This window comes from Protopterus annectens, chromosome 2.part1, assembly GCF_019279795.1.
Source record: "Protopterus annectens isolate FY-2018-M chromosome 2.part1, PAN1.0, whole genome shotgun sequence".
Lineage (NCBI taxonomy): Eukaryota > Metazoa > Chordata > Ceratodontiformes > Protopteridae > Protopterus > Protopterus annectens.
The window spans coordinates 1,881,389,728-1,881,415,017 of NC_056729.1; the positions used below are offsets into that span (position 1 = coordinate 1,881,389,728).

The 25,290-nt window shown below is 44.2% G+C and overlaps 1 protein-coding gene across 1 annotated transcript in view; it reads right to left on the bottom strand.

Annotated features, from left to right (window-relative positions):
• The window catches only part of LOC122794679 (Alstrom syndrome protein 1 homolog), a 239,043-nt gene that overhangs the window by 33,857 nt on the left and 179,896 nt on the right, over positions 1 to 25,290 (bottom strand). The window contains exon 3 of the mRNA XM_044063308.1: positions 358 to 457. Within this exon, the coding sequence (XP_043919243.1) occupies positions 358 to 457 (100 nt within the window). The remainder of the gene's footprint in view (positions 1 to 357; positions 458 to 25,290) is intronic.

Below are 25,290 nucleotides of genomic sequence, written 5' to 3' on the forward strand. Positions count from 1 at the left end.
TTGAAGATCTGGTTAGAATCTTGGTTCTGAGATCACTTGAGCCTTCAGTAAGACTGGATAGTTAAAGAGGATGGTGATCCTCGGTACAATGTTCATGTATGGAACCGAGGGAGTAATTGAAGATCTGGTTAGAATCTTGGTTCTGAGCTCACTTGAGACTGCAGTAAGACTGGATAGTTACAGGAGTACAATGTCCATGTTACAACCACAAGACGCAACAAGCTAAAGCTTGACAAAGCAGTTCTGTAGCTTCTGTTTTTTGCACACCTATCTATGATGTATGTATTCATCCAGAATTTCACAAACAACTGAAAAGCATGACCACCTACTACATGCATTAAGTTGCAGACAGTGTACCTTTTTAAAGAGTTCTGCCTTTAGTCGGTATGATGTGTATTCCGCTTTTCTTTTTTCTTCCTTGCGCCTCTGTTGCACTTCTGGAAGCTGATCATAAGCTCTAAATAAAATAAAACAAAGAAAAAAAATACAGCACCTTCTTTATTACAGACCAAGCCAGTGGCTGTACTGAAACGCAACATAACCAAAAAGAAGTTCTTCTTCAGAGAAAATGTGAAGAACTTAATCATAAAAGCCAGGTAATAAAGACCTCTCTTTGTGAGCGAAGAACTACATGGCATACCAAGCTATTCAAAAGCTAAGGATAAAGCTTCAAGCATACACGCTGGACATCAGCAGTCTTAAGTAATAATGGAAATGGAGTTTCACTTAGACAAAGACAGTGTTACATTTGTCCAAGACAATTACAGCCAGAATAGAAGAATGCTTAGTGGAACACTGATGTCTACTGAAATAAGGCATGCCGTTGTTATCAGAAAAGGATACCATTTGTCTTCTCAGGAGTATTGTGGCAATCCCGTGCCCAACATCCATCCATGCAAAGTCATTTACTTAATCAAACCAGAGACTGAGGCCTTGTAAGAAATTAGAAGAAAATTCATACAAATGTTCATTAACTATAACACACAGCCTGAGTGGACAACACACAATGTAGTCAGCAACTAGGACAGAAATCCTGCTGATCTGGCTGGAACATGCCAGTTCGTTAAAGGTAGTTTTGTTGAATGTGAAATGACTGAAGAATGTTTGCTGAAACTACATTTGTTGACAGCGGAGTTTGCCTCTTTCTCCACTGTTGAGTGATCCTGAAGTTGGTATATATATGTTTGGGGGGAGGCACAAGCAGGGTGCAGAGGGGATTACACCTGCAAAAGAAAAAATGCAGAACTTTCCTTGGATGCTCACTGAAGTTAGTTTCAGCAAACATTTTAAGTGTTTTACATTTGCCAACCTGAACCCGATCTGACTTGGTAGGGTGTTGCACTAAAAAGCCATAGCTGAGGCTCATAACACACAGACATGATGGCAGATGATTAGTGGACTACTTGCCTTAACTTCCTATGCACATTACAGCATTTCCTGTCAAATGACTGTTCATAGGTGTTTAGTAGGCTAATGACCATAAGGGCCTTTTTAAGCCTAGACATGCATCCCAAATCTCTGACAAGTTCTGATACTCTTGATAAGTGTAAACATGGGCCTGGGAGATGAGCCACTTACAGGTTACCTGTTTGAACTAGAGACATAGATGCCAAACCAGGGATGAATTTCTGGTTTCCCATCCAATTGTCCAAGTTGCACTTGAATTGGGTTAGGGAGAAACTCTGCTTCATATGGATGGGGAGCCTGTTCCATAGACGGGGAAGTCTCTGGGATACATACCTATCTCTCCAGCAGGTCCTATTTATAACAGAGGCAAGGTTTAAGTCTTTTGAATGGGTAATTCTGTTACTGTTTGTTTTGTGGATATGCAGGAGGTCCATCAGAGTGGGGTGTGACAATGTACTGTATGCCAGGCATAGATCTCTCCTCAAAAGTCTGTAGGAGACAGAATACAGGGGCCTTGAGGCAGTCTGCACAGGACATATTTCTTACACCCTGTATTCTTTTAGTGAGGAACCTCTGTGGACGTTCCAGTTGTTGGACATGCTTGGTTAGGTACATAACAAAGGGGGCAGTGTACTCAATGGTAGGTCTGATGAATGTCAAATACAGTGGAACAATGACTTCCTTGGACTTAGATGCCATACCTTTGTTTATAAGTTGCGCAACATAGAATGGTTTCCTCACCACTGTAGACACGTGATGATCAAAGGCTAGATTACTAACTATGTGTGTCCCTAAGTCCCTGACTACTGGGTCAACTCTAAGGGGTGTGTTGTCAATATGATAGTTAACAAGGATGGATGACTTCCCAAAGGATACTATTATGCATTTCTTGGCATTTAGTTTTAGTTCATGGCTCTGACACTAGTTATTTGTCTGTGTTAGCACCTCCTGGAGAATATGTGTCAGTGTGAAATTCAATGGAAGCTCTTAATTTGCAATCATCTGCAAATTTAGTCAGCCAGAGACCACTGACAACGGCCTTGACTTCTGAGAAGTAAATGCCAAAAAGGAGCAGCTCAAGGACTGATCCCTGAGGGACTTCACTTGTGACTGGCCTCTTTGTAGAGGTGAACTCCCCAATTCTAACTTCCTGAGTCCTGACTGTGAGACAGTTGGCTATCCACTGAGTGACATATGGGTTTGTACCTAACCTCTTGAGTTTGTCAGCAATGCCCGGAGTGGGGCATTGTGTCAAATGTCTTGGCCAGGTCAAGGTAGGCAGTGTGAACAATTTTGCCCTCATCCACTGCTTTGGTGACCTTCTCAAAGAAGTCTACCAGCTTGAGTAGGCATGATCTGCCATTAACGAAACCAAACTGGGTTGGGGTCCAGTGTCTGGAGATTTACTATATCTTTATTGATCATCTCCATGGTAATTCCTTCCATGGCTTTACATACAAGACTAGTGTGACTTATGGGTCTGTAGATGGCCCACCTTTGTGCAGAGGGATGACTGCTGCCTTTCTCCATTCATGAGGCATGAAGTTTGTTTGGGGGCTACAGTTAAATAGTAACTCCAGAGGCCCCGATAGGGGCTATAGTACTTCTATGACCAGGTGAATTATTATTGTACTTGTATGCATACTGCAAAATTTGCATCTTGAAGCTTTTCTCCAGCTCACCCACATAGGCACTTAACACCATGTCAGCACTAATCTGTTAACTATGTGATAAAACTTGGTTAAAAGGATATGCTGTATATATAAACTAAAGCGTCGCATCATCAAATGCATTTCAATTACATAGCTCCATAAGATTTAGTAAACAGGTACCAGTTAACACGTATCAGTATTTATAGTTCTAGAAATAAATAAACATTTACCAGACACAAAACACAATGAGTTAAGAATGCATACTATAAATAAGAAAAAAAAATACAACTGTCATTTCAACATGGAATGTTTTGATTTAAAAAATGACTTGACATTTTGTAGGGCACAGTGGTGCAGCAGCTACAAATGTGGTACTGCTGGGGAGCTTTCTACAAATCATCACTCTAAACAGGCCCTAGCTGTGAGTATGTGTGTAACTGTGTGGTGCAGGGCTAGACACCCGGCCGTGTAAACCTTGGCTCCAGATGACCGTCACTGTTGAAGTGACACCCCAACCCCATGTGCAAAAATGGAAAAAGGGGTTGTGGGTGGATGGATGGACAGACAGATTGATGGAGAGATGGATGGATATAAAGTTGAATAATTCTATAAATTGTCATTCCTTCCACTTTGTCTTTGCTGAGATCCCATTTGTATCTGCACTTTTGTGAACTTTATTTTAACATACTGCATTGCACTTTGACTCTTGTGAGCTTAAAGTTATTGTACTTGTATGTATGCAGCAAAAATTTGCATCTTGAAGCTTTTCTCCAAAACCTGTACTTGTTTTGAGCCTAATATTACTCTGTATAGGAGTCCATCCATCCATCCATCCACAACCCCTTTTCACATTTTTGCACATGGGGTTGGGGTGTCACTTCAACATGACCGTCAGCTGCAGCCAAGGTTTAAAACACCGGGTGGCTTGCCCTGCCATGGTACTTCTTCACACCACACACTCGCATGCACACTTACACCTATGGCCAATTTAATGTGTCCAATCCACCGCTATTATTTTTTTCTAGAATTTGATTGTTTTCCCATTGATTTATTTTGTCAATTTATTTTTATAATTTTTTTAAGGACTTCATAAAGGAGCAACAGAATTTGTTTCTGCTTCTTTTAATCAGTTTCTTGCTATAGACATTATTAACCAAAAAAGAGTAACTATTAACATCTATACCTGCTGGTATTGGAGTATTATATAAAATAATATTTGTGTAAGATTACACTTGTCTGTCCATAATGTTTGACCAAATCCTTGTATTTGGTCTCAATAAGTTCCAAGCTTTGTACATTCAAAAAACATATAGTGTCAAATTTGCATCAACATTTTCTTTACATCACCAGCATATACAACTGCTTTTATGTATTTAGTTTTAGTGATTATAGATATCTTATGTTGAATATAAAATCTTTTATTTATGAAATCTCACATATATTCCTGAAAATAATGGAGTTGTAGTACACTTAATACATCTTAAAATTAATGCTTTTCATTTCATTTTTATGTTTAACTATTTGTGTCCGATAGCTATCTACTGAACTTGAGTCATGTTCTCATCTATCATTTTACATAAGTTAAATAATACAAACTTATTGCCTGTACGTTATCTCATGTACGTATTCTAATAATTTTGGGTTTTCGAAAAGCTTTGCATTCCCTTACAAATATATTCTTTTATGGCTTGTACAGTTAATCAGCCTCCCTTTGATATGCTATATTCCTGTACTATTATTTCTCATTTGTTTTAGCATGCACACCTTCCATACAATTACACCAAGCTAAGAATTTCTTTTCTCTCGAATGTAAAAAGAAGTTATGTATTCACCATAACATTACATATGAATTGTCCATCTTCATTTATTCTTGACCAATGGGTTGGGTTCTGAGAATTGGAACCATCACGGCCATTTCTACAGCTCACGCAGGCCAAAAGCTCTTGAGCTTCAACCCTGCCCACAATGCATCTCTCCTTGTTACCTCATGTCAAGTTTGCAGATTACAGCTAAACAGACATAAGAACAGGAGGCCTGATGAAAACCATATCTGCCATGTAATATAAGTCCATAGATCTTCCGCAGACTCAAGGAAGGACAATCCTGAGCAACACTAAACCAAAGGATGAGTAATAAAGGTATGAGGAGAAGCCCAAGTTGTTGCTGCACAAATGTCATTCATGGAAGCTTGAGACTGAAAAAACTGCTAATGTAACTACAGGTCTTGCAGAGTGAGCTTTTACCGGTCTAGGCAAATCAATTTTCTTTTTGTCATAAACAAAGGATATACAGTGTTTTAGCCATCTGGCTAAAGTTATTTTGCTGACTGGTTTGCCAGTTTTGGTACTTGAGAAGGAAACAAACAATTGGTCTGATTTTCGAATATCCTTTGTTCTGTGCAGGTAAAAACATAACTGTCTGCGAACATCCAGTAAATGAAGGGAGTATTCTCCTTTACTGGATGATTAACAGTCTGATTAATATTAGTGTCCGACACTACCTTACAAAGAAAGGAGGGATTTGTCCTTAAGGCAACTCTGTTTTTATGAAAAATCAAGTATGATGGCTTGCAAGACACAGCTTGAATTTCAGAAATCCTCCTGGTCGAAGTCATCGCTACCAGGAATAAGGTTTTCCAAGTTAAATATTTTCAGTCACATTAGGCAGAAGGTTCAAAGGGAGACTGAACAATGAACTGTAATACTAGGGTAAGATTCCAGGGAGGAATAGGGTCCTTAAAAGGGAGTTTCAACAAAAGAGTTCTTTTAAAAATGCTTTGCGTAGCTTATGAGAAGCTGTGGAATTATCCCCAAAACGATTATGAAAATTAGAAATCACTGCCAGTTGGATTTTAATAGTAGAAAGAGGCTCCTGCATCAAAAAGACAGGATAAGTATTCTAAATTTTTTTTTTTTGATGGGAGCTGAAAGGGGGGTCAATAATTCCTTTTGTGGGACCAAAAGGTAAATCTCTTCCATTTACTAGTATAGACTTTACAGGTTGATGACTTATGAGAAGCTAATAAAAATCTACGTACTGGGGAAGGAAGGTTAAATTGCCTGGCAACTACTGGAACTGGAGGAACCATGCTGACAGACGAGTTTTGGGAGGTTTAACTGTATCAAGTCCTCTGGATGAGACAGGAGGTCTGCAGTTGAGTCCAGGATTCTTTTATCAGGTAAGGCCAGAGAAAGGGGAGCTATATTTTTTGAAGCCAATAAGGGACAATGAGGATCACTCTGCTCTTCAACCTTAGGGTTTTCTGTAGGAATTTTGGAATTAAGGGAAATGAGAGGAATGTGTACAGAAGCCTGGGATGACAATTGTGTAGAAAAAAGAGCATCACTGGGTAACACCCCTGGTGGGGGGATTAGGGTGATGTAGTTGCTGCATTTGTTCAGGGTGAGGCAAGAGGTCGCAGCAATGCTGGCCCCACTGACGAAAAATCATTTCTGTCACTCTTGAACTGAGGGACCACTCGTGAGGAAGAAGAAAATACAGTTGTGTACACTTACCATAAATGTAGACGTTCGAGTGTATTCACTGTTGCAGTCATTACAATTGGGTTATCCTGCTGACAGGCTACCCTCAGTTGGCCTGAATTCCAAAGTCTAGGTCCGGCGTTGGTTGCTGTCGCCTCTTCCCTGACGTCAGTGTGCCAGGGGTATAAAAGATGCAGCCAACGCCATTTTCTTCAGTTTTTCTTGTCCCAGATGTCAGGTGCCCCCAAAAGGGTAGGCTAACAATATGTCAATAAAAAGTACAGTTTTGTACCTACCATAAATGTAGATGTCCCGGTATGCATATGCATCAGCAGTCATAATATGGGTTGTCCTGCCCTCAGGCAGCTTCGTCGGCCGGATTCCAAAAGTCCTTGGAAAGTTTGCTGCTGCTTTTTAGAGAAGGCCTTAGAGACATAGAAGCAGTGGGGGGAAGCTTTTGCCCGCAGCAGGAGTAGAGATCCATCAACGGAATGGTGTCGGACAAATCTTGTGTGGCTTCTTCAGTAGGAATTTCGACTCAGCCCCAGTCAGCCGGCCTGTGTGGCCTCGGTGTCCGGGAGGCAGGAGAACCCGGAAGTGAGAAGCGAAACCGAGAGTTTCAGTCAAACTAGTAACCGTGGTTTCGGCGACCCAACCGGTTTCAGTGGGTCCGGTTCGTCGGCAGTGTCGGTCCTTTTCCCGGCGCTTTTAGTCGAATTCTAATATTAATTCTAAAAAGAAAAAATATGCCGAGAAGCCGAGCCGCTGACTCTTCATCCGTTCGCCTAAGGAGCCGGCTGCTAAGCAAAAGTGAGTATATGGTAAGCTGATACGCCTAAAGGCCTACAGGTAAGGCAGGAAGAGAGGGAGGTATTTGCTTTAAAGTTAATTAAACATTTATTTACTGACATTTACTTTGTCTGACAAAGAGTGAGGCACGAGGAATGAGTCCTTTTAAGAGTCTTTCAGCTGTGAAATCTTCTTTAGCTGTCTTCGGGCACCTTTCTTAACTGACTTGCCTGGGCAAACAGCTTCGCAGCAGCTACTTAGTAAAAAGGCTTTAGGAAATGCTTTAGGTTTCACGGCCTTATGGGAGGTGAAGGGCTCGACACAGCCTGAGGCAGGACCCAGGCGACCATGAGAGCAGCGACCACAGGGCTGGCCGCATCAAGGGGCTGGAATCTGCAGGAGATGCGACTATCATGCATGCACCAAACTATATATTTTGCCTTCATCTACAAGCAAATACACCACATAGGTTGTACAGAATAGAGAAGTACAGATAAGTTCCAGCAAAGAAATGGGGGATGGCGGGTGGGTAACCTGGACTGCAACAGTGAATACACTCGAACATCTACATTTATGGTAAGTGTACACAACTGTACTATGTTCTTCATGTTTCACTGTTGCAGTCGTTACATTTGGGTAGAATCCCAAAGCTATGGTTGGGAGGCTGGAGCTAAATAGCATTAGGAGCGGCTATTAGGCCCTGCAGAACTGCAGTGGCAAATTCTGCCCTGGATTTAGAGTAGAGTGGTAAGAGATAGTGCTTTGTGAACGTGTGCACTGAACTCCAAGTAGCAGCCTCTAAAATGTCTTTGGTTGGTACTCCCCTGAGGAAGGCTGCTGAAGTGGCTGCTGCTCTGGTTGAATGTGGCCTAATGCCCTTAGGTATTGGCTTGCCATGTTGTAAATAGCAGAAATGAATGCAGTGGCCTATCCACTTTGAAATAGTTTGCTTTGAGATAGCCTTTCTTTGTGATCCTGCAGCATATGCCACTAGTAATTGCTCTGTCTTCCTGAAAGCTTTGGTTCTGTTCAAATAGAAGCGTAGCTGTCTGTGTATGTCCAAAGAATGCAGAATTCTCTCCCCCTTATTCTGTGGGTTTGGATAAAAGGTAGGCAAATGAATGGTTTGGTTAAGGGCCACACTGGACACTACCTTAGGCATAAATGTTGGGTTTGTCCTCAGAGAAACCCTGTCTGGATAAAAAATGATAAAAGGTTCCAAAGCCATGAGTGCCTGTAGCTCTGAGACTCGTCTTGCAGAAGTTACTGCTAGGAGGAGAGCTGTTTTCCAAGATAAAAACTTTATATCCGCTGTAGCTGTTGGCTCAAAAGGAGGCAGGGTGAGTTTTTCCAAGACATAATTGAGGTCCCATGCAGGTATTGGTGATCTCCTTGGAGGCCTTAAATTTTTGGCCTCTCTGAGGTACTGCCTTAATAAAGGATGAGAAAAGATTGGTGGCTCTGTATTGTATTGAGCCGAAATGGCAGAGGTATGAACTTTTTTAGATAAAAAGGATAGGCCTTTGTCCAGCATCTCACTCAAGTATTGCAAAATCTGAGGAATATTTGGTACAGCTGTGTCAATACCTTGTGCCTGGTTCCAAGCACAGAATCTCTTCCATTTTCCAGCATAGGATTTTCTAGTACTAGGCCTCCCGGCCTCCAAAATGACATCCATCACCACTTTAGTGAGAGGTGTGTTTTTTATGACTACATTATCCGCCATGCTGCCAGATTTAAGGTCTTGAGTTGGCTGTGCAGGATCTGATTGTTCTGCTGGGACAGTAGGTGAGGCACTTGAGGTAAGGTCCAGGCTGGGCATTGAGACAAGTTCCTTAGGATTGGATACCAGCACTGGCATCGCCAGTCTGGGGCAATCAGTATCATTTTTGGTGTCTCCTGTCTGACCTTCAGGGGTACCTTGGGGGGGAGAGGCAGAGGTTTTTCCAGCTGAAAGACAGGGCATCCACTTTCCATGCTTGCTTGTGATAAGTCCTTGTGCAGAATCACTTTAGTTGGCAGTTGTGAGGACAGGCAAATAGATCTATGTCCGGGCATCCCCATTTCCTTGTTACCATGCTGAAGACTTGTGGATCCAATTTCCACTCGTGGGGATCCATGAGGTTTCTGCTTAGTTCGTCTGCCAGAGTATTTATCTTTCCTGGCAGGAATTGTGCCTGCAGATGTACTTGGTAAGTCAATGCTGTGTCCCACAAAGTCATAGCTAGTCTGCAAAAGGGGTAAGAATGAGTGCCTTCCTGCTTGTTTATATACCACATGACCGTGGTATTGTCTGTCTTTATCAGTAGTTGTCCCGGCTGAAGTAGGTCCTTGAAGGCTCTCAGGGCATTTTGAACAGCTAGCATCTCTTTTTGACTTGATATGTAGATGCATTTGGTTTGCGGACCATGTGCCTTGAACACATCTTCCTGCCATGTGGGCTCCCCAGGCATAATCCGATGCATCCATTGTTAATGTCTGTGTGGCTGGGGGTAGAGTGAATAGCTGCCCCTTGTTCTAGTGACAGGCCTTTGCCCACCATCGAAACTCCTGTTGCAGGCAGGGAATGAGAGTAACTATTGTTTCCAGGCTGTGGCAATGTTGAGTCCAAACACTTTTTAGGTACCATTGAAGTTTTCTCATATGCAGTCTTGCATATGGAATTAGTAGAATGCAGGATGCCATTAAGCCCAAAACCTGCAGAATTTTTCTTGCAGATAACTGGGCCTTTGTTGCCAACAGTTTGAAATAGGTAGTCAGTTGCCTTTGCTTGTCTGGTGTGAGATAAGCCATCTGGGCCGTTGTACTTAAGCTTGCACCCAGGAATATTATCTTTTGAGAGGGTACTAGTTTTGATTTCTGTTCATTGACTGTGTACCCTAGGCATGGTAGTAATCTCTTTACAAATGCCAGATGCTGTAGTAGAATGGCCTTGTTCTCTGCTTGAATGAGGCAGTCGTCCAAGTAAGGATATATTTGTATTCCTCTTTGTCTGCAGTATGCAATTACTGGTGCCAGGCACTTTGTGAAGACCTTGGGTGCACTAGATAAGCCAAAGGGCAGTGCAGAGAATTGGTAGTGCATTGAGCCAGATTTGAATCTGACGTATCTTCTGCATGTTTGGCTGACTGGGACATGCAGGTATGCCTCTTTTAGATCTAAAGTCACAAGCCAAGCCTTCTTGCCCAACATGGGCAGAAGCTGCTGTAGAGTCAACATTTTGAATTTTGGAATATCCAGATATGTGTTTAGAATAGATAGGTCCAGTGTTGATCTCCAGGCTTTGCCCTTTCTGGGTACCAAGAACAGTCTTGAATAGAATCCTTGTCCCTGCTCTTGCTCTGGTACTTGTTGAATGGCCCTCATGTCCATGAGGGATGAGACTTGTTTTTGTGCCTCTGCCCACTGATGCTTTGGCAGGTCTGGCCAACCGTTTGCCCTTGGCAGGGTATGGAAGTGAAACTTGTAGCCTTGTGACACTATGTTTAAGACCCATTTGTCCTGGATTATTATGTGCCAGTTTTGAGAAAAAAGTGCTAGTTTCCCCCCTAAAGGTGCTGCCAGAATATAAGTGCTTGGAGCAGGCAGGGGGAAGTCATTGGGACTGTTTCCTGTATGGCTGTGATTTGTCTTCTCCAGTTTTGGAGGTAGAAGCACACCATTGTTTAGACCTGCATGAACCTTGGGGCTGGGATCTGCCTCTAGGGTGTCTGTATCTGCCCCTTTGTGGCCTGTCTGACACTGGAAAGGACCAATTCTTTATAGGCCAGTGTCTGCTAAATCATGGTGGCTGTACCTGTAAGAAATCCTTGACTGTTTGCATAGATTTAGCTTTGTCCTCCATTTTCTTTAACACCTCTTCTGCTTTAACACCAAACATAGCATCATGCTGTAATGGAGCATCTAATAATTTTGCTTTAACATGATCAGGTAGATTTTGTTCCTTTAACCAAGCATGCCTCCTAATGACAGAACCCGTAACCGCGGCCCTGCAGGAGGCCTCCAGAGAATCAAAACCACATTGCATAGTATGCTTTCCAACTTGTTCAGCTGCATGCATTTCTTTGTTTTCTACACATTCAGAATTTATCAACATTTTCTGTTTAAGCAGTGACATAATATATTGCTGATATTTGAGCATATGAAACTGACAATTTAAAGCCGTAATAGCCAAGGTAGCAGAAGTGTAAATCTTTTTCCCCATCTGTCCAGTGCCCTTGAATCCCTGTAAGAGGGAGTAGGGTTTTTTTGCAGTGGAAGCCTTGACCCCTTTGGGACCCTGAGAGATAGTTTCTGGGTCAGCAGCAGGGTTTTTGAAAAGGAATTTATGAGAGTCAGGAACCCTGTAGTACCTATCCGGCTTAACAGGAGCTGGAGGTAAGGAGTCAGGGGTCAGACTGGACTCTGAAAATACATCAGCTACAATGTCTAACACAGGTGGAATAGCTAGGGGTCTGTGTTGTGGTAGTAAAAGGAAGTCTCTGAGCCTTTTAGATTCTGAAAAATCTTGGCTCTCCCAGTAGAAATGCTCCCTCATGGTATGTAAAAGTTTCCCAAAAGAATAATCCTCAGGAGGAGAGGCTGAAGGAACAGAATCTTTAGCATCAGAATCCTCATAGGGAGGAAGAGAGTATTCCTGATCAGAAGAGGAAATCAGATGAAATGGAAACCTGATCTGAAGATTCATATTCTGTCTCTTGCCTAGGCCTCTTATCAAGAGGGGGATGGGAACCCCTGATCAAAGTAATTAGGTCTTCGGCCATTTTGAGCATCTGTTTTTTAGGCATGGAGGCCTGTCCATGAGGCTGTTGTACATGTTTCTTTGTCTTTAAAGTGCTTTAGTCTTTGTCTTTGAAGCTGAAGTTGTTTTAACATATAATTGAGTAGGTCTGAAAACACCCTCAGAAGCCGATGCCTGCTCAGCTGCTCCGGACCCATCTGAGGGAATAGTTTCTGAAGGTCCAATACCTTCAGCTTCCAGCGGCCTGATCGACTCCACGTGGGTGTCGGTAGCGGCCTGTGAGTCTAAAGTAGCGGGCGTCAGCGGCTGCAAAGGCTCCTCACAGAGAACCGGCGACTGCCTTAGAAGTCTCGTCGTTGGTTTTGGACCTCAGATGCCTGTCCTTTTCTTTGCGTTTCTTGTGAATTCTGGTAGTCGGATAGCTATCTGACGACATTGTATAGTTAAATCTTCTGCCAAAATAGTGAAATGCAAAATCGTACCGAGACTTAATAGTGCGTTGGTTAAATCTAGCACAAAACCGACAACTAGCAACATCGTGGTCAGGGCCTAGGCAAGGAATACAGCAAGAATGAAAGTCCTTATGAGGTATTTGCTTCCCACAAGAAATACAATTATTAACTTTTTCTGACATCAGTCTGGAGCAAGAAAAAAGTTTTCCCAACGGGGTACTTAGCTTTTAATGAAGACTTCAGATCTGAAATTCGAACACGAAAATCTCAGGAGTCGGCCGACCGGTACTTGTGAGCTGCTTTTGCTTCGGGCACCACGCGGCAAGAAAGACTGAAGAAAATGGCGTTAGCTGCATCTTTTATACCCCTGTTGCACTGACGTCAGGGAAGAGGCGACAGCAACTGACGCCGGACCTAGACTTTGGAATTCAGGCCGACTGAGGGTAGCCTGCCAGCAGGATAACCCAATTGTAATGACTGCAACAGTGAAACACGAAGAACATCAGACCTGGTCAGTTTGTGTGCTATCTATCACATTGGAGCTCTCTGGAATATACTTAGCTATCTGAAATTGGATGGAAGAAATTGCCCACTACCACACTCTGAGTGCTTCTCAACATAGAGGGTAAAACTTAGATCCTCTCTGTTTGTTGAAGTACCAAACTACTGACATATTGTCTGTTTGAATCGCAACGGTTCTTGGAAAGAGAACAGTTTGAAAGGCTTGCAACACTAAAAGCATTGCTTTCATTTCTAGGACATTGATATGCTTACCGGCCTCGATAGGAAACAAGTGCCTTGGGCAGTCTTGCCCAGATAATGCCCCACCCCCACCTGGTTGGCATCCGTGGTCACTATGACCTTGGGTTGCTGTGGGACAAAGGGGGAGTCCTAGAAGAATGTCCTCCGAGTGCATCCACCAAACTAAATCTTTTCTGCAAAGACTGGCAATCAAAATCTGATCCAACATAGGCTGGTGAAGTATTGACCACTGAGATGCAAGTAGCCACTGAAGAATTCGCATTTGAAATCTTGCCAATGGAACTAGAGTTATTGCTGCTACCAATGAACCCAGCACTTGTAAGACTAGATGGGCAAGTACTTTCTTGCTGTGTTGTATCTTTTAAACTTGTTTCCTGATTGTAATCTCACTGGTGGAAGGCAGATTACGAATGTTCTTGTATTTAGCATTGTTCCTATGAACTCTAAACTTTGAGTTGGAATCAGTTGAGATTTTTCGTAATTCACAGTAATTCCTAGGTTGGATCAAGTCTGTATAATATAATCTCTTGCTACTATCAACAGATGACTGATCAAAGAAGTAATGAGCCAGTCATCTAAATATGGAAACACCCAGAAACCTTGCAGTCTCAAGTGAGCTGCTACTACTGCCATGCATTTGATGAATATCCTGACGGCTGTGGTGAGACCAAAGGGCAGACCTCTGAACTGATAGCAACTGGCTCCCAGCCTGAAGCAGAGAAACCTTTTGGAGCGCTTGTCCATTTTTATATGGTAATACGCATCCTGAAGATTATTGAGCACATCCAGTTGTCCTTCTCCAAAAAAGGAAGCATGGACTGTACCAAGACCATCTGGAATTTTGTTTGCCAAACAGATTTGTTCAATAGGCTGAGATCCAAAATTGGTCTCCAGTCCCCTGTCTTTTTTGGCACTAAAAAGAATCTTGAGTAAGTTCCGGATGCTAGCTGGTCTGGTGGGACTTCTTGGATGACTCTTTTTTTCTAGCAGTCTTCGGATCTCTAGGACTGCTGGTTCTCTCTGACTGGGTGGAACATCTGGGAATCTTTTGGAAATAGCAGGGGGAACAGAAAAGGGTATGGCATAACCTCTGGATATAATCCTGAACACCCAAGTATCTGATGTGATTTCTAGCCAGGCATTATGGTGCAGGGGATAACTGTCCCCCAACTACTTCCAGAGGAAGGCAATCAGGCCTCCGTTCAGGAATGCTGATAGGGTCATCTGGAATACGAATCTCTGAAATCCTGATTTTGGGGCCACCCTGCTATGTGGGTGGCATCTTCCATTAGAGTTCCTCCCTCTGGCTCTAGGGGGAACTTTCACTAAGTGCATCTTGAAAAGGCCTTCTGGATTTTTTGAACCACATTTTCTCACCCACTCTCTGAATCCTGGAAAAAGGTCTTTGAGGAGTGGAAAAATGCATGCCCAGGGCAGAAAGGGTCTTTCCATCTTTCTCACATCTGGATAATGTTTCTCTAACCTTTGGGCCAAACAAGGGACAATGCGTCAAAGGTTGCATTGATGAATGAAGACTTAAATGGCTCTGCAAAGTCACAAAGGTGCATCCAAGTGAGTCTATTTATGGGTATGCTTGAACCCGCTGCTTTGTAAGTCTCTTCGGCTGCATGTGCAATGAACCACATGGACAAATTACATACAGACTTCATGGCGGTTAACTGAGAGGCAACTCTGTCTTGTACCTCCTCAGAGACAGCTCTTGCCAGGGTATCGAAGAGCTCCTTGATTAGAGCCCTTTGAAGCCTGGTGAAATGTGTCAGAAAATTCAAAGACCATAATGCAAAGGTCGATGATGCATAAATCCACTTGCCAAACCAACTGATTGTCCAGGATTCTCTGTTAGGTGGATGGACAGAGGAAGTATCCTCAACCAGTTCCTTTTTCGTGGCTGCCAGTATGACCATGGCACCTACTGCTAATCCTTTTTCTTAAAATTATTTATCTTCCGTAGGGGATAAAAGTTTGTCTGGCCTCCTAGGGATAGGTTCAACGGAGTCGGGTGCTTTACACGCTCGCTGAACAATCCAAGTTCATCAATGGGTGTAGTCACCCAAGAGGTAGATGTGAGGTGCAAAAAGCCTGCAATTATACTTATTCCTCAGGGGTAGGGTTTTGTGACTTCCAATTACCTCTCTGTTTTAAAATTTCCAGGATGTTTCCAAAGGCATCATTGGGGTGATCTGGAGGACCCTTCCTCTTCATCAAAATCAGTATCTTCAGTGATGGATTCCTATAGGGAATCTAAGTGCTTCCTCTTGCACTTTTTCTTCACACGGACCTCATTAGGGGGGTGGTCTGGTGAGGTATCGGAAGAAGACAGAATCTGTATCTGAGTCTCCTGAGGTTTTAGCACTCGCTGGCCAGGTGGTGGGGCAGGCTGGATAACTGGACTCAAGAAAGGAACATGTTTCAAGGAAGAAGAGGTCAATTGAGTAGCTGAGGCAGCTAAGGCTCTCTCCACAGACTTGAAGGCTGAACCCGCCAAAGAGGGAATGAAGCTCAAAACCGAGACAGACTACCTTAGAATCGTGATCACTCCCTGCTCACTCCTGCCCCACAAGGCTGACTGAGTAGATACTGCCCTGGGAGGTCTCCAGATCTGACAAAGCTGAAGAACTCAGAGCTTGAATCAGTGCCAAAGTAATGGAGACTGTTGGAAATTATGCAGTTGACACCTGACAACTCAAAGCTGAAATCTCCAAGGCCTCAGGGGGTTTGGAGGAGAACTAGTCAATGGGGTGAAAGAATGCTCGGCACACGAAGGGGTTGGAGCAGAAGAAACATTTCTCCATCAGTCTCTCCATGTCAGTCTCTGTGAGTTTTTTTGGTGGAAAGGATAGAGGACACAGAAGGAAACTTGGGTCTATGCAAAAAGACCTCAGGTAATTCCCCAGCAAAGAAAGGGATTGATGGATAGGGAATACTGAAATCTAGGCGACTGCCAACTAGAAATACCCAGACCTGAATCAAGCTTGGAGCATGAATCTGTGGAAGTGAGCTAGAGGTTTGAATCTGCACCGAATACCTCGGTGTTGAAGGTTTAGAAGCAGTGGAGAGTATCCGTACCAGCACTGCAGTATCAACATCCGTCAGAGCCAAGGAGCCTTTTGGCACTGAGGTTTTGACTTTTTTGACTGTTACCACTGGAGAAGATGGCATAAACATGCTTCTTTTCTTGGTCTTCCCAGGGGAAGAGGAGAGAGATGAGATATCATTTTTACTTTTTCCAGCAAATATGGCCTCATCGATGGCAGCCGGAATTAAACCTTTTAAAACAAATTGATTCTTTCTATCTACAAAAACTCTGTGGCTAATGCCATGACATATACTGCAGTCTTCTTGCAGGAGGAGTGGTCCTGGCTGTAGACACACAATGCGTGTGACTCTGAAGAAGGAATTTTGTGGCCACACTGCTGACATTTCTTAAAGCCGGAGGTGCCTTTAGGTTTTTCAGTCAAGTATGAAGTTTATACTCTCACACCACACATGCACACGACAGAAGAAAAGGGGTAGGGAAAAATATAGAAATAAATTTAGTGTTGAAGAAAATGTGAAATAATAATGAACAATTTTACTTAGCTCAGGAGCGAAGGTGAATGCATTTGTCCAGGAAAGTGGCAAACAAGATCTCAGGTAACTAGGAGAGATACATTGTGGGTAGGGTTGAAGCTCAAGAGTTTTTGACCTGCGTGAGCTGTAGAAATTGCTGAGATGATTCCAAGAATCGGAACTGAACCCATTGGTCAAGGATAAAATGAAGATTAATAACTTCAGATTACTATGCTTTTATTTGCTGCTTCTAATAAACATATATTCACTCCCAATGAAAATATAATGGACAAGTTAATGTGTTTGTATTTCACATTTTTAATAGTGTACTTTCTAGATATCTGGAGTCAAACCGAGTGGCTATATTATTTTGAAAGTAGCTTGATATTAGTAATCAAAACCTGCTGAATATTACTTCTTCATTTAACTTTGTTATTCTGGATTTATTAGCATAACATTAAATAACTGCAAATAAGTGTCAGCGGTAGCCACTCGGTGGTATAAACACTGGCTCTAGGTGATTTGGTCACACTGACTAATGTGGATGAGATACCCCAACTCCATGAAACAACAGTAAAACGTTGGGCAATGACAACAACTACACATCTGTAAATGGAGATTTTTTTTTCCAATTAGCCTCATATTCACTAAACAGCCAATATATATAACCGCTTTAAAACTAGGGGCTATAACATAGCTTTCTATACCCAGAAATCCTATACTCGATTATTCCATATGTTAATGCATTTTCTGTAATCTATTCTTGGATTATCAAAAAAAAAAACACAAGAAGGTTATCAGTAGTCTTTCGATCTTTCTTAATCTGAGCTTTAGAGGATGTTAATATGGCCATTTGAAGAAAACAAATGATTTTGGTAATATTTTAATCAGTAACAATTTGATTTTAAATGTAAAAAAGAAAAAAAAAAGTTTTTGCTTCACCTGTCTGTAATCGTTTTGAGATTTGTTTTACAAGTACGTAATGATACTTGAACCTGTTGGTTTAAATTCAAAATATATACCCCACTTAAAGACTAACAAAATATCTTCAAAGATTTATTAAGCGGGGACCATTCAAAATGATTTTTTTTGCAAGTTTTTTCCTCCCTCCTCCATCATCCTACAACTCCCTACCAGGTTCCCTTCTTACAGATCCACCAGTCACCTACTTAATCCCCCTGGACTAACTCCATAGAGCTGGTTCTGACACAGAACTTGAAGGCATCCTTCTGGGCATTCACATCCTACCACTGTTACCCCCCACCTTTGGACCTTATGGTACATCCAAGGGGAGGGCGTGTAAAGGGGATGTCTGATATATCAACCCACTTCTGTAGCAGCTCATCCTAGGCCACACCCTATCAGCTCCCCTTTGGCACATGCCTCATTGCGTGACATCCCTAGACTCCACCAGGGATCATCATCATAGGAGACGTTTAAGAAACTACCCACCCACCAGGGATGGCAATACTTATCACTCCATTCCACTCCATCAAATGACCAAGCTGCTAATCCAATGCCAAACCCGGGTCACCCGGGCTGTAGAAAGGGCTTTATCCCTCTATACCACAGGAATAGTGAGGATGGCAATATGTTTTGAATCTTCTCCAGTTAGAAGAATCTTACCTTTGACTACCAAGTATCCACTGTCAGGAGAATATCATTCTATGCTGTACAACTTAAAAGTAAGGACATGACATCTAGGTCCAAAGAGGTCATTGTTTTGCTTTAATCTGCTCTCATCAGACCAATCATTGAGAACGCACCCTTCAGCAAGTACCTGACCATGCACTTAAAACAGTTTAAGAGATCGCAGAGGTTCCTCACAAAAAGAATACAGGAAGTAAACGTAAACATCCTATGTGGACTGTTTCAAAGCCCTAGCACTGTACTCAGACTACTACAGACTGTTGCATGGTGATCTGTGCCTAGCCTACTGATTCCACACCAATGGATCTGTTGCATAAACACAAAACAATCAGCACCAGAAATACCTGATCAAAGGAACTTAATCTCACCTGCAACATAAACAGGACATGTTGGAGGGACAGATATGTGTTTCAAAGTTTATCTCTTTTCTGTGATCAATGGACGGGAAATTGCAAATTTGTCCCTGGTTTGGCACCTATGTCCCTAATGTACAGGGGCAGACTGTTAATATGCTTGATACAATCTTTGGGGTATTGACACATGTCAGCAATACAGTGGTAAGTTTAGGGTAAGTTTGGCTAAGCTTAAAATGGCTCTTATGCTGACAGCCTAGTATCTACCTGTGAACCTATAATCATGTGACAGTAGCCCAAGTAAAACACAAACGAAAGACTTAAATAATGTTTAAATTACTATCAAGTATGGAATGTAATGGAATCCAAATTGAAGAAACTTTTAGTTATTAACGATAGATGTATGTGATCCATCTCGCCTACATTCATTACTGATGGGTTCGGAGCTGAGAATCAGCTCTGACTTGGCCACTATAACTAGCACAAAGTCTCTCATTGGCTGGGCTAACCCTGTATCCCAGGATGCATCACACTCAAACCCCCAGATCTTGTTTGCCCCAACATGATTCTCCCACATACTCCATACCACAAGGATAAATAAGTAAGAGGAGAGAAAAAATAATATCCTCAGAGAAATCAGAATACAGGTTTCATCCAAGTCCAACAGGTAGGGGGAAGGAGGGCGGGTACGTAAGAATGTAGGCGAGATGGATCACATACATCTATCGTTATGGTAAGTACATAACTAAAAGATATAATGTGATCCTATCTCGTCTGCATTCATTACTGATGGGACAGCGTCCCTAGCACCTAAATCCCGGGAGGCTCACTGGAAAACACTCCTGAGCACTGTGGAACCAAAGGAAGCCCGACCTCTAGAGGCCACGTCCTGTTTGTAATGAGGAATAAAGGTATGTGGAGAAGTCCAAGTAGCCGCTGCACATATCTCATCTATGGATAATCTAGCATGAAAGGCCACTGAAGTTCACATAGCCCTAGTAGAATGCGCCCTAACTGGAAAGGGAAGATCCTTATCCGCTAATGCGTAAATAAATGAGATACAGTCTCTAATCCACTTAGCTATGGTGCCCTTAGTTACAGATCTGCCCATTCTATTGTCCGAAAAAGACACAAACAACTGATCTGATTTTCTCTCCTGTTGTGTCCTATTTAAATAAAACCTCAGTTGTCTATGCACATCCAACTGGTGCAATTTGTATTCCGCTTTGTTGGAGAACCTTGGGAAAAAGACCGGAAGCTCAATAGACTGGTGGAGACAAAGGGCAGAAGAGACCTTAGGGAGAAAGGAAGGATTAAGTCGCAGCGATACTCTGTCCTTATGAAAAATTAAATAAGGAGGTTTAGCAGAAAGAGCTTGAAGCTCCGATACTCTTCTGGCTGAAGTTATGGCTACCAAGAAGGCAGTCTTCCATGACAGAAATTTCAATTCGCAGGAGGCTGCCGGCTCATAGGGAGAGGAAGTCAAAGCTCTGAGCACCACATCTAAATCCCATGGCAAAACGGGCTGCGAAACCGGAGGACGGAGCAGCCAGGCTCCTTTCAGAAAGGCTTTACACAGCTTATGACCCATAAGGGAAGGCTCATGTGCAACATGATAATTGGAGATTGCTGCCAACTGAACCTTTATGGTGGAAGCAGCCGAACCTTGTCTAAAGAGTGTAGCTAAGAAATCTAACACCGCAGACACCGGTGCTATAAGGGGGTCCAGATCATGTTGCTGAGCCCAAATTGCAAATCTCTTCCATTTACTAGAGTATATTTTCCTAGTAGAAGACTTGTGGGAGAAAGACAGAATATGAACTACTTCCGGGGTAAAAACATGGTGTCTGACTAAGGTCAGAAGTGGAGGAGCCAAGCAGCGAGCTTGAGTGTTCGTACGTAGAGCAGACCGGAGGGCCAATTGTGGACTAGAGCAACCCTGGGAGACTCCCCCTGTGGGGGGATCAGAGTGAAAAAATTGCTGCACTTTGCATTCAGGGGACTGGCAAAGAGGTCGCAGCAGGGAAGACCCCACTTGGAGAAGATCTGTGCAGCCACTCTGTCGTTCAGGGACCACTCGTGAAGCATCAGAATAGCTCTGCTCAGCCTGTCTGCTACCACACTGGACTTCCCCGGAATGTGCATTGCCACTAGAAAGCGCTGGGAAGCGATCGCCCAGTTCCACACTCTCATGGCCTCTCTGCAAAGGGGGTAGGATTTGGTTCCTCCCTGCTTGTTCAGATACAAGACAACCAACATATTGTCGGAGAGAATCGCAATAGTTCCCCTGGGAAGAGAGCTGTGAAGTGCCTGCAACGCTAGAAGCACCGCTCTCATCTCTAGAACACTGATATGCAAGTGAACCTCGTGGTCTTGCCACGTACCTTGGACCGTCTCACCCAGATAATGCCTCCCCACCCTATCTGGGAGGTGTCTGTGGTTACTGTGGCAATAGGGGATGCGGGGCTCAAGGGTCTCCCTTGGTCCAGATTGGACGAGAGAAGCCACCAACGCAGATCTTGCCGGCATCTCTTCGTGATGAGGATCGGATGGGACAAGGGGCGTTCCTGATATGACCACTGGGCTGAAAGGAGCCACTGAAGTATTCGCATGTGTAACCTGGCCAGCGGAACTAAGAGAATGGTAACCGCCATTGATCCCAACAACTGAAGAACCATCCTGGCTTGGGCTTTTCTGCGGGGTAGTAAAGCCAGGACTTGGGCCTGTAACACTCTTATTCTCTCTGTCGGTAGAAAGGCTCTCATCTCTACAAAGTCTAGCTCTGCGCCAATAAAGGCAACACGCTGTGATGGCAGCAATACAGACTTTGCCCAAATGAATGAAATCCCTAGAAGATGGCCCACTTTGACAGTAGCTCTCGTGGCTTGAACAAGTAGATGCCTGGTGGGGGCAGTGAGGAGCCAGTCATCTAGATAAGGAAACACCTGGAATCCTAGATGTCTCCGGTGAGCTGTCACCACTGCCAGACACTTGGTGAACACCCTGGGGGCTGTGGTGAGACCAAAGGGCAAGGCCTGGAATTGAAAATGACTGGCTGTCAGCCGGAAGCATAAATGATTCCTGGAAGCCTTGTTTATCTTGATGTGAGAATAGGCATCCTTGAGGTCGAGGGAGCACATCCACACTCCTTTTTCCAGCAATGGGAAAATGGATTGCAAAGTGACCATTCAGAACTTGGACTTCTTTACAAAGCGGTTTAAATGGCTGAGATCCAGAATGGGTCTAAAGTCCCCTGTTCTTTTTGGCACCAAAAATAACCTTGAGTAAGTTCCTAATCCGATCTGGTCTGTGGGGACTGGTTGGATGACTCCTTTTTCTAGCAGCTTTGAAACCTCTATTGCCACCTGATCCCTTTGACTGGGTGGAACGTCCAGGATTTTCCTTGACGGAGTGGGGGAATGAAAAAGGGGAATCGTGTAACATTCGGTGATGATACGAAGCACCCATCGATCCTGAGTGATGGACTCCCAGGCCTGAAGATACTCCGAAAAATGACCCCGGACTGGCTCCAGAGATGCACAGTCGGGTAATCCCTCAGGGACGTTAGTAGGAGGAACCACGAAAGGACTCGTAGTCTCCTGTATTGCGGGGGCCACCACCGCCTCTATGGCGATGCCTTCCGTTAAAATTCCCCCCTCCTCTGCCCCTGGAGGGGGGTCACTTTGATGGGCAGGGGAAGACATTTGAGACTTTCTGAACCACATTTTCCCTTCCCTCTGAGCCTTGGGATAAGGCCTAGTGGGAAGCGAAAAACGGGCCCCATAGGCAGACAAAGTCTAAGTCTTACCCTCCTGCTCACATCTAGTGAGGGTGTCTTTCACTTTGGGTCCAAAAAGGGAGGACCCATCGAACGGGGCGTCCGTGAAAGAAGACTTGAAAGATTCCGCAAAATGACACAAGCGCATCCAAGCTTGCCTCCTAAGGGCTACGCCCGAACTCGCTGCTCTACCCCGCCCCTTCAGCTGCATAAGATATGAGCCTCATGGATGAGCTGACGATGGAAGAAAGGGTAGACAGCTGGGCATTAACAGATTGGGCCAACGTCTCAGGCAGGTTACCCGACAGGGTATCTCCCAACTCCTTTATGAGATCCCTTTGGAGCCGCGTAAAATGACACAAGTAATTCAGCGACCGCAAGGTAAAGGTCGCTGAAGACAGGGTATGCTTCCCATAACTATCCATACTCCTAGACTCCTTATTAGGAGGATGGATGGAGGTAGAAGCCTCTGCCATGTCCTGCTGGGTGGCGGATGCCACCACCATGGCATCCACAGGTACTCCCTTGGTCAGAAATTCTTTTCCAGGCGGTGCAGATAAAAACTTATTGGGGCAGCTAGGAACTGACACCACAGAGTCAGGGTGCTCCCACATCCTTCAACAAATAAGATCCAATAATTCATCGAAGGGTGGAGACACCCAGGAGGCAGAAGGCTGAGCTCCAAAGGCCTTGAGGAGTTGCTCCGCTGTCTCAAGATCTCCAGGATATCAGAGAACGAGACATCATCCGAGAACGACTTTGGGGACCCTTCTGCATCATCGAGGTCGGTGTCAGAGGTGACAGACTCATCTGGGGAGTCTACGTGCTTCCTCTTACACAACTTCTTCCTGGGAGGCTCTTCAGGGACAGACTCTGAAGGGCCCTCATAAAGTAAGGGACCACACATGGAGGTATCCTCAGGCCCGGGAGCCCCGCTGTCCAGAGATAGGGGGGCACCAGAAGCTCTAGTCGCACCGTCTTTGGAAGGAGTTGCTGATTCAGGTGAAGTCACGATGGACTTGGCCAGTGTGCTCCTCATAGCCTCGAAGGCAGGTCCACCAGAATCGGATGAAAAACCCACCTCCGAGACCATGACCAGAGTCGGGGTACCCCTAGCCGAAGCACCAAGGGGGAGACTCGGAGCCGCAGTCTGAAGCCCCGATGTATCCCCCTCGGGTCCGACTGAGGACACCCGAGTACCGAAACCTGTAGATGGAATGGAAAAGGTTGGAGCCGATGTCAGATCCGAAAGACTCGCAGGAGGTTTCAGAGCCGACCCACGGACTTCACTCGATTCGGCAGACTCTGGCTCTGATGACACCGAGGTTGTCGGAGGAGGAAGAAATGGAACCGATATAGTAGCTGGCTTTGGAGCCGACTGGGCTGGAGCCGAAAATAATTTAGTTAACACTGGCGACTGGAGGAGCCTCTGGACCACCCTATCGACATCCGAATCCAAGAGCCTGGAGGACTTGGAGGAAACAGTCGGGGGCCGAGAAACCTTCTCAGTCAGAACCAAGATAAAGGTAGGGGAACGGCTCTGAATTGGCTCCAAAAGGATCGGAGGCGAAGTAGGCTCGAAAACTGTGAAAACTGCAATAACTGTATGGTCTGCTATGGCACATCACACCTATTTTCAACTAGGGTAGATAACTGACTTCTGTTCAAGATAAAGTATGCAATACATACCAAAAACACATCAGCAGTAAGGTGCCAAAACATCAGAAGTATATATATATAGATATATATATATATATATATATATATATGCATGTAGATATATATATATATATATATATATATATATATATATATATGCATGTATATATATATATGCACACACACATACATATACATATATAATATATTAAGTATATTAAGTATACTGCTGCAGAAAAGGGACTTTTTCTGTCAATGGATTTAAGTTACTCCCCTCCAGGATATCAGAGAACGAGACATCATCCTCGGACGACTTCGGGGACCCTTCTGCATCATCGAGGTCGGTGTCAGAGGTGACAGACTCATCTGGGGAGTCTACGTGCTTCCTCTTACACAACTTCTTCCTGGGAGGCTCTTCAGGGACAGACTCTGAAGGGCCCTCAGAAAGTAGGGGACCACACATGGAGGTATCCTCAGGCCCGGGAGCCCCACTGTCCAGAGATAGGGGGGCACCAGAAGCTGTAGTCGCACCGTCTAGGGAAGGAGTTGCTGATTCAGGTGAAGTCACGATGGACTTGGCCAGTGTGCTCCACATAGCCTCGAAGGCAGGTCCACCAGAATCGGATGAAAAACCCACCTCCGAGACCATGACCAGAGTCGGGGTACCCCTAGCCGAAGCACCAAGGGGGAGACTCGGAGCCGCAGTCTGAAGCCCCGATGTATCCCCCTCAGGTCCGACTGAGGACACCCGAGTACCGAAACCTGTAGATGGAATGAAAAAGGTTGGAGCCGATGTCGGATCCGAAAGACTCGCAGGAGGTTTCGGAGCCGACCCACGGACTTCACTCGATTCGGCAGACTCTGGCTCTGATGACACTGAGGTTGTCGGAGGAGGAAGAAACGGAACCGATATAGTAGCTGGCTCCAGAGCCGACTGGGCTGGAGCCGAAAATAATTTAGTTAACACTGGTGACTGGAGGAGCCTCTGGACCACC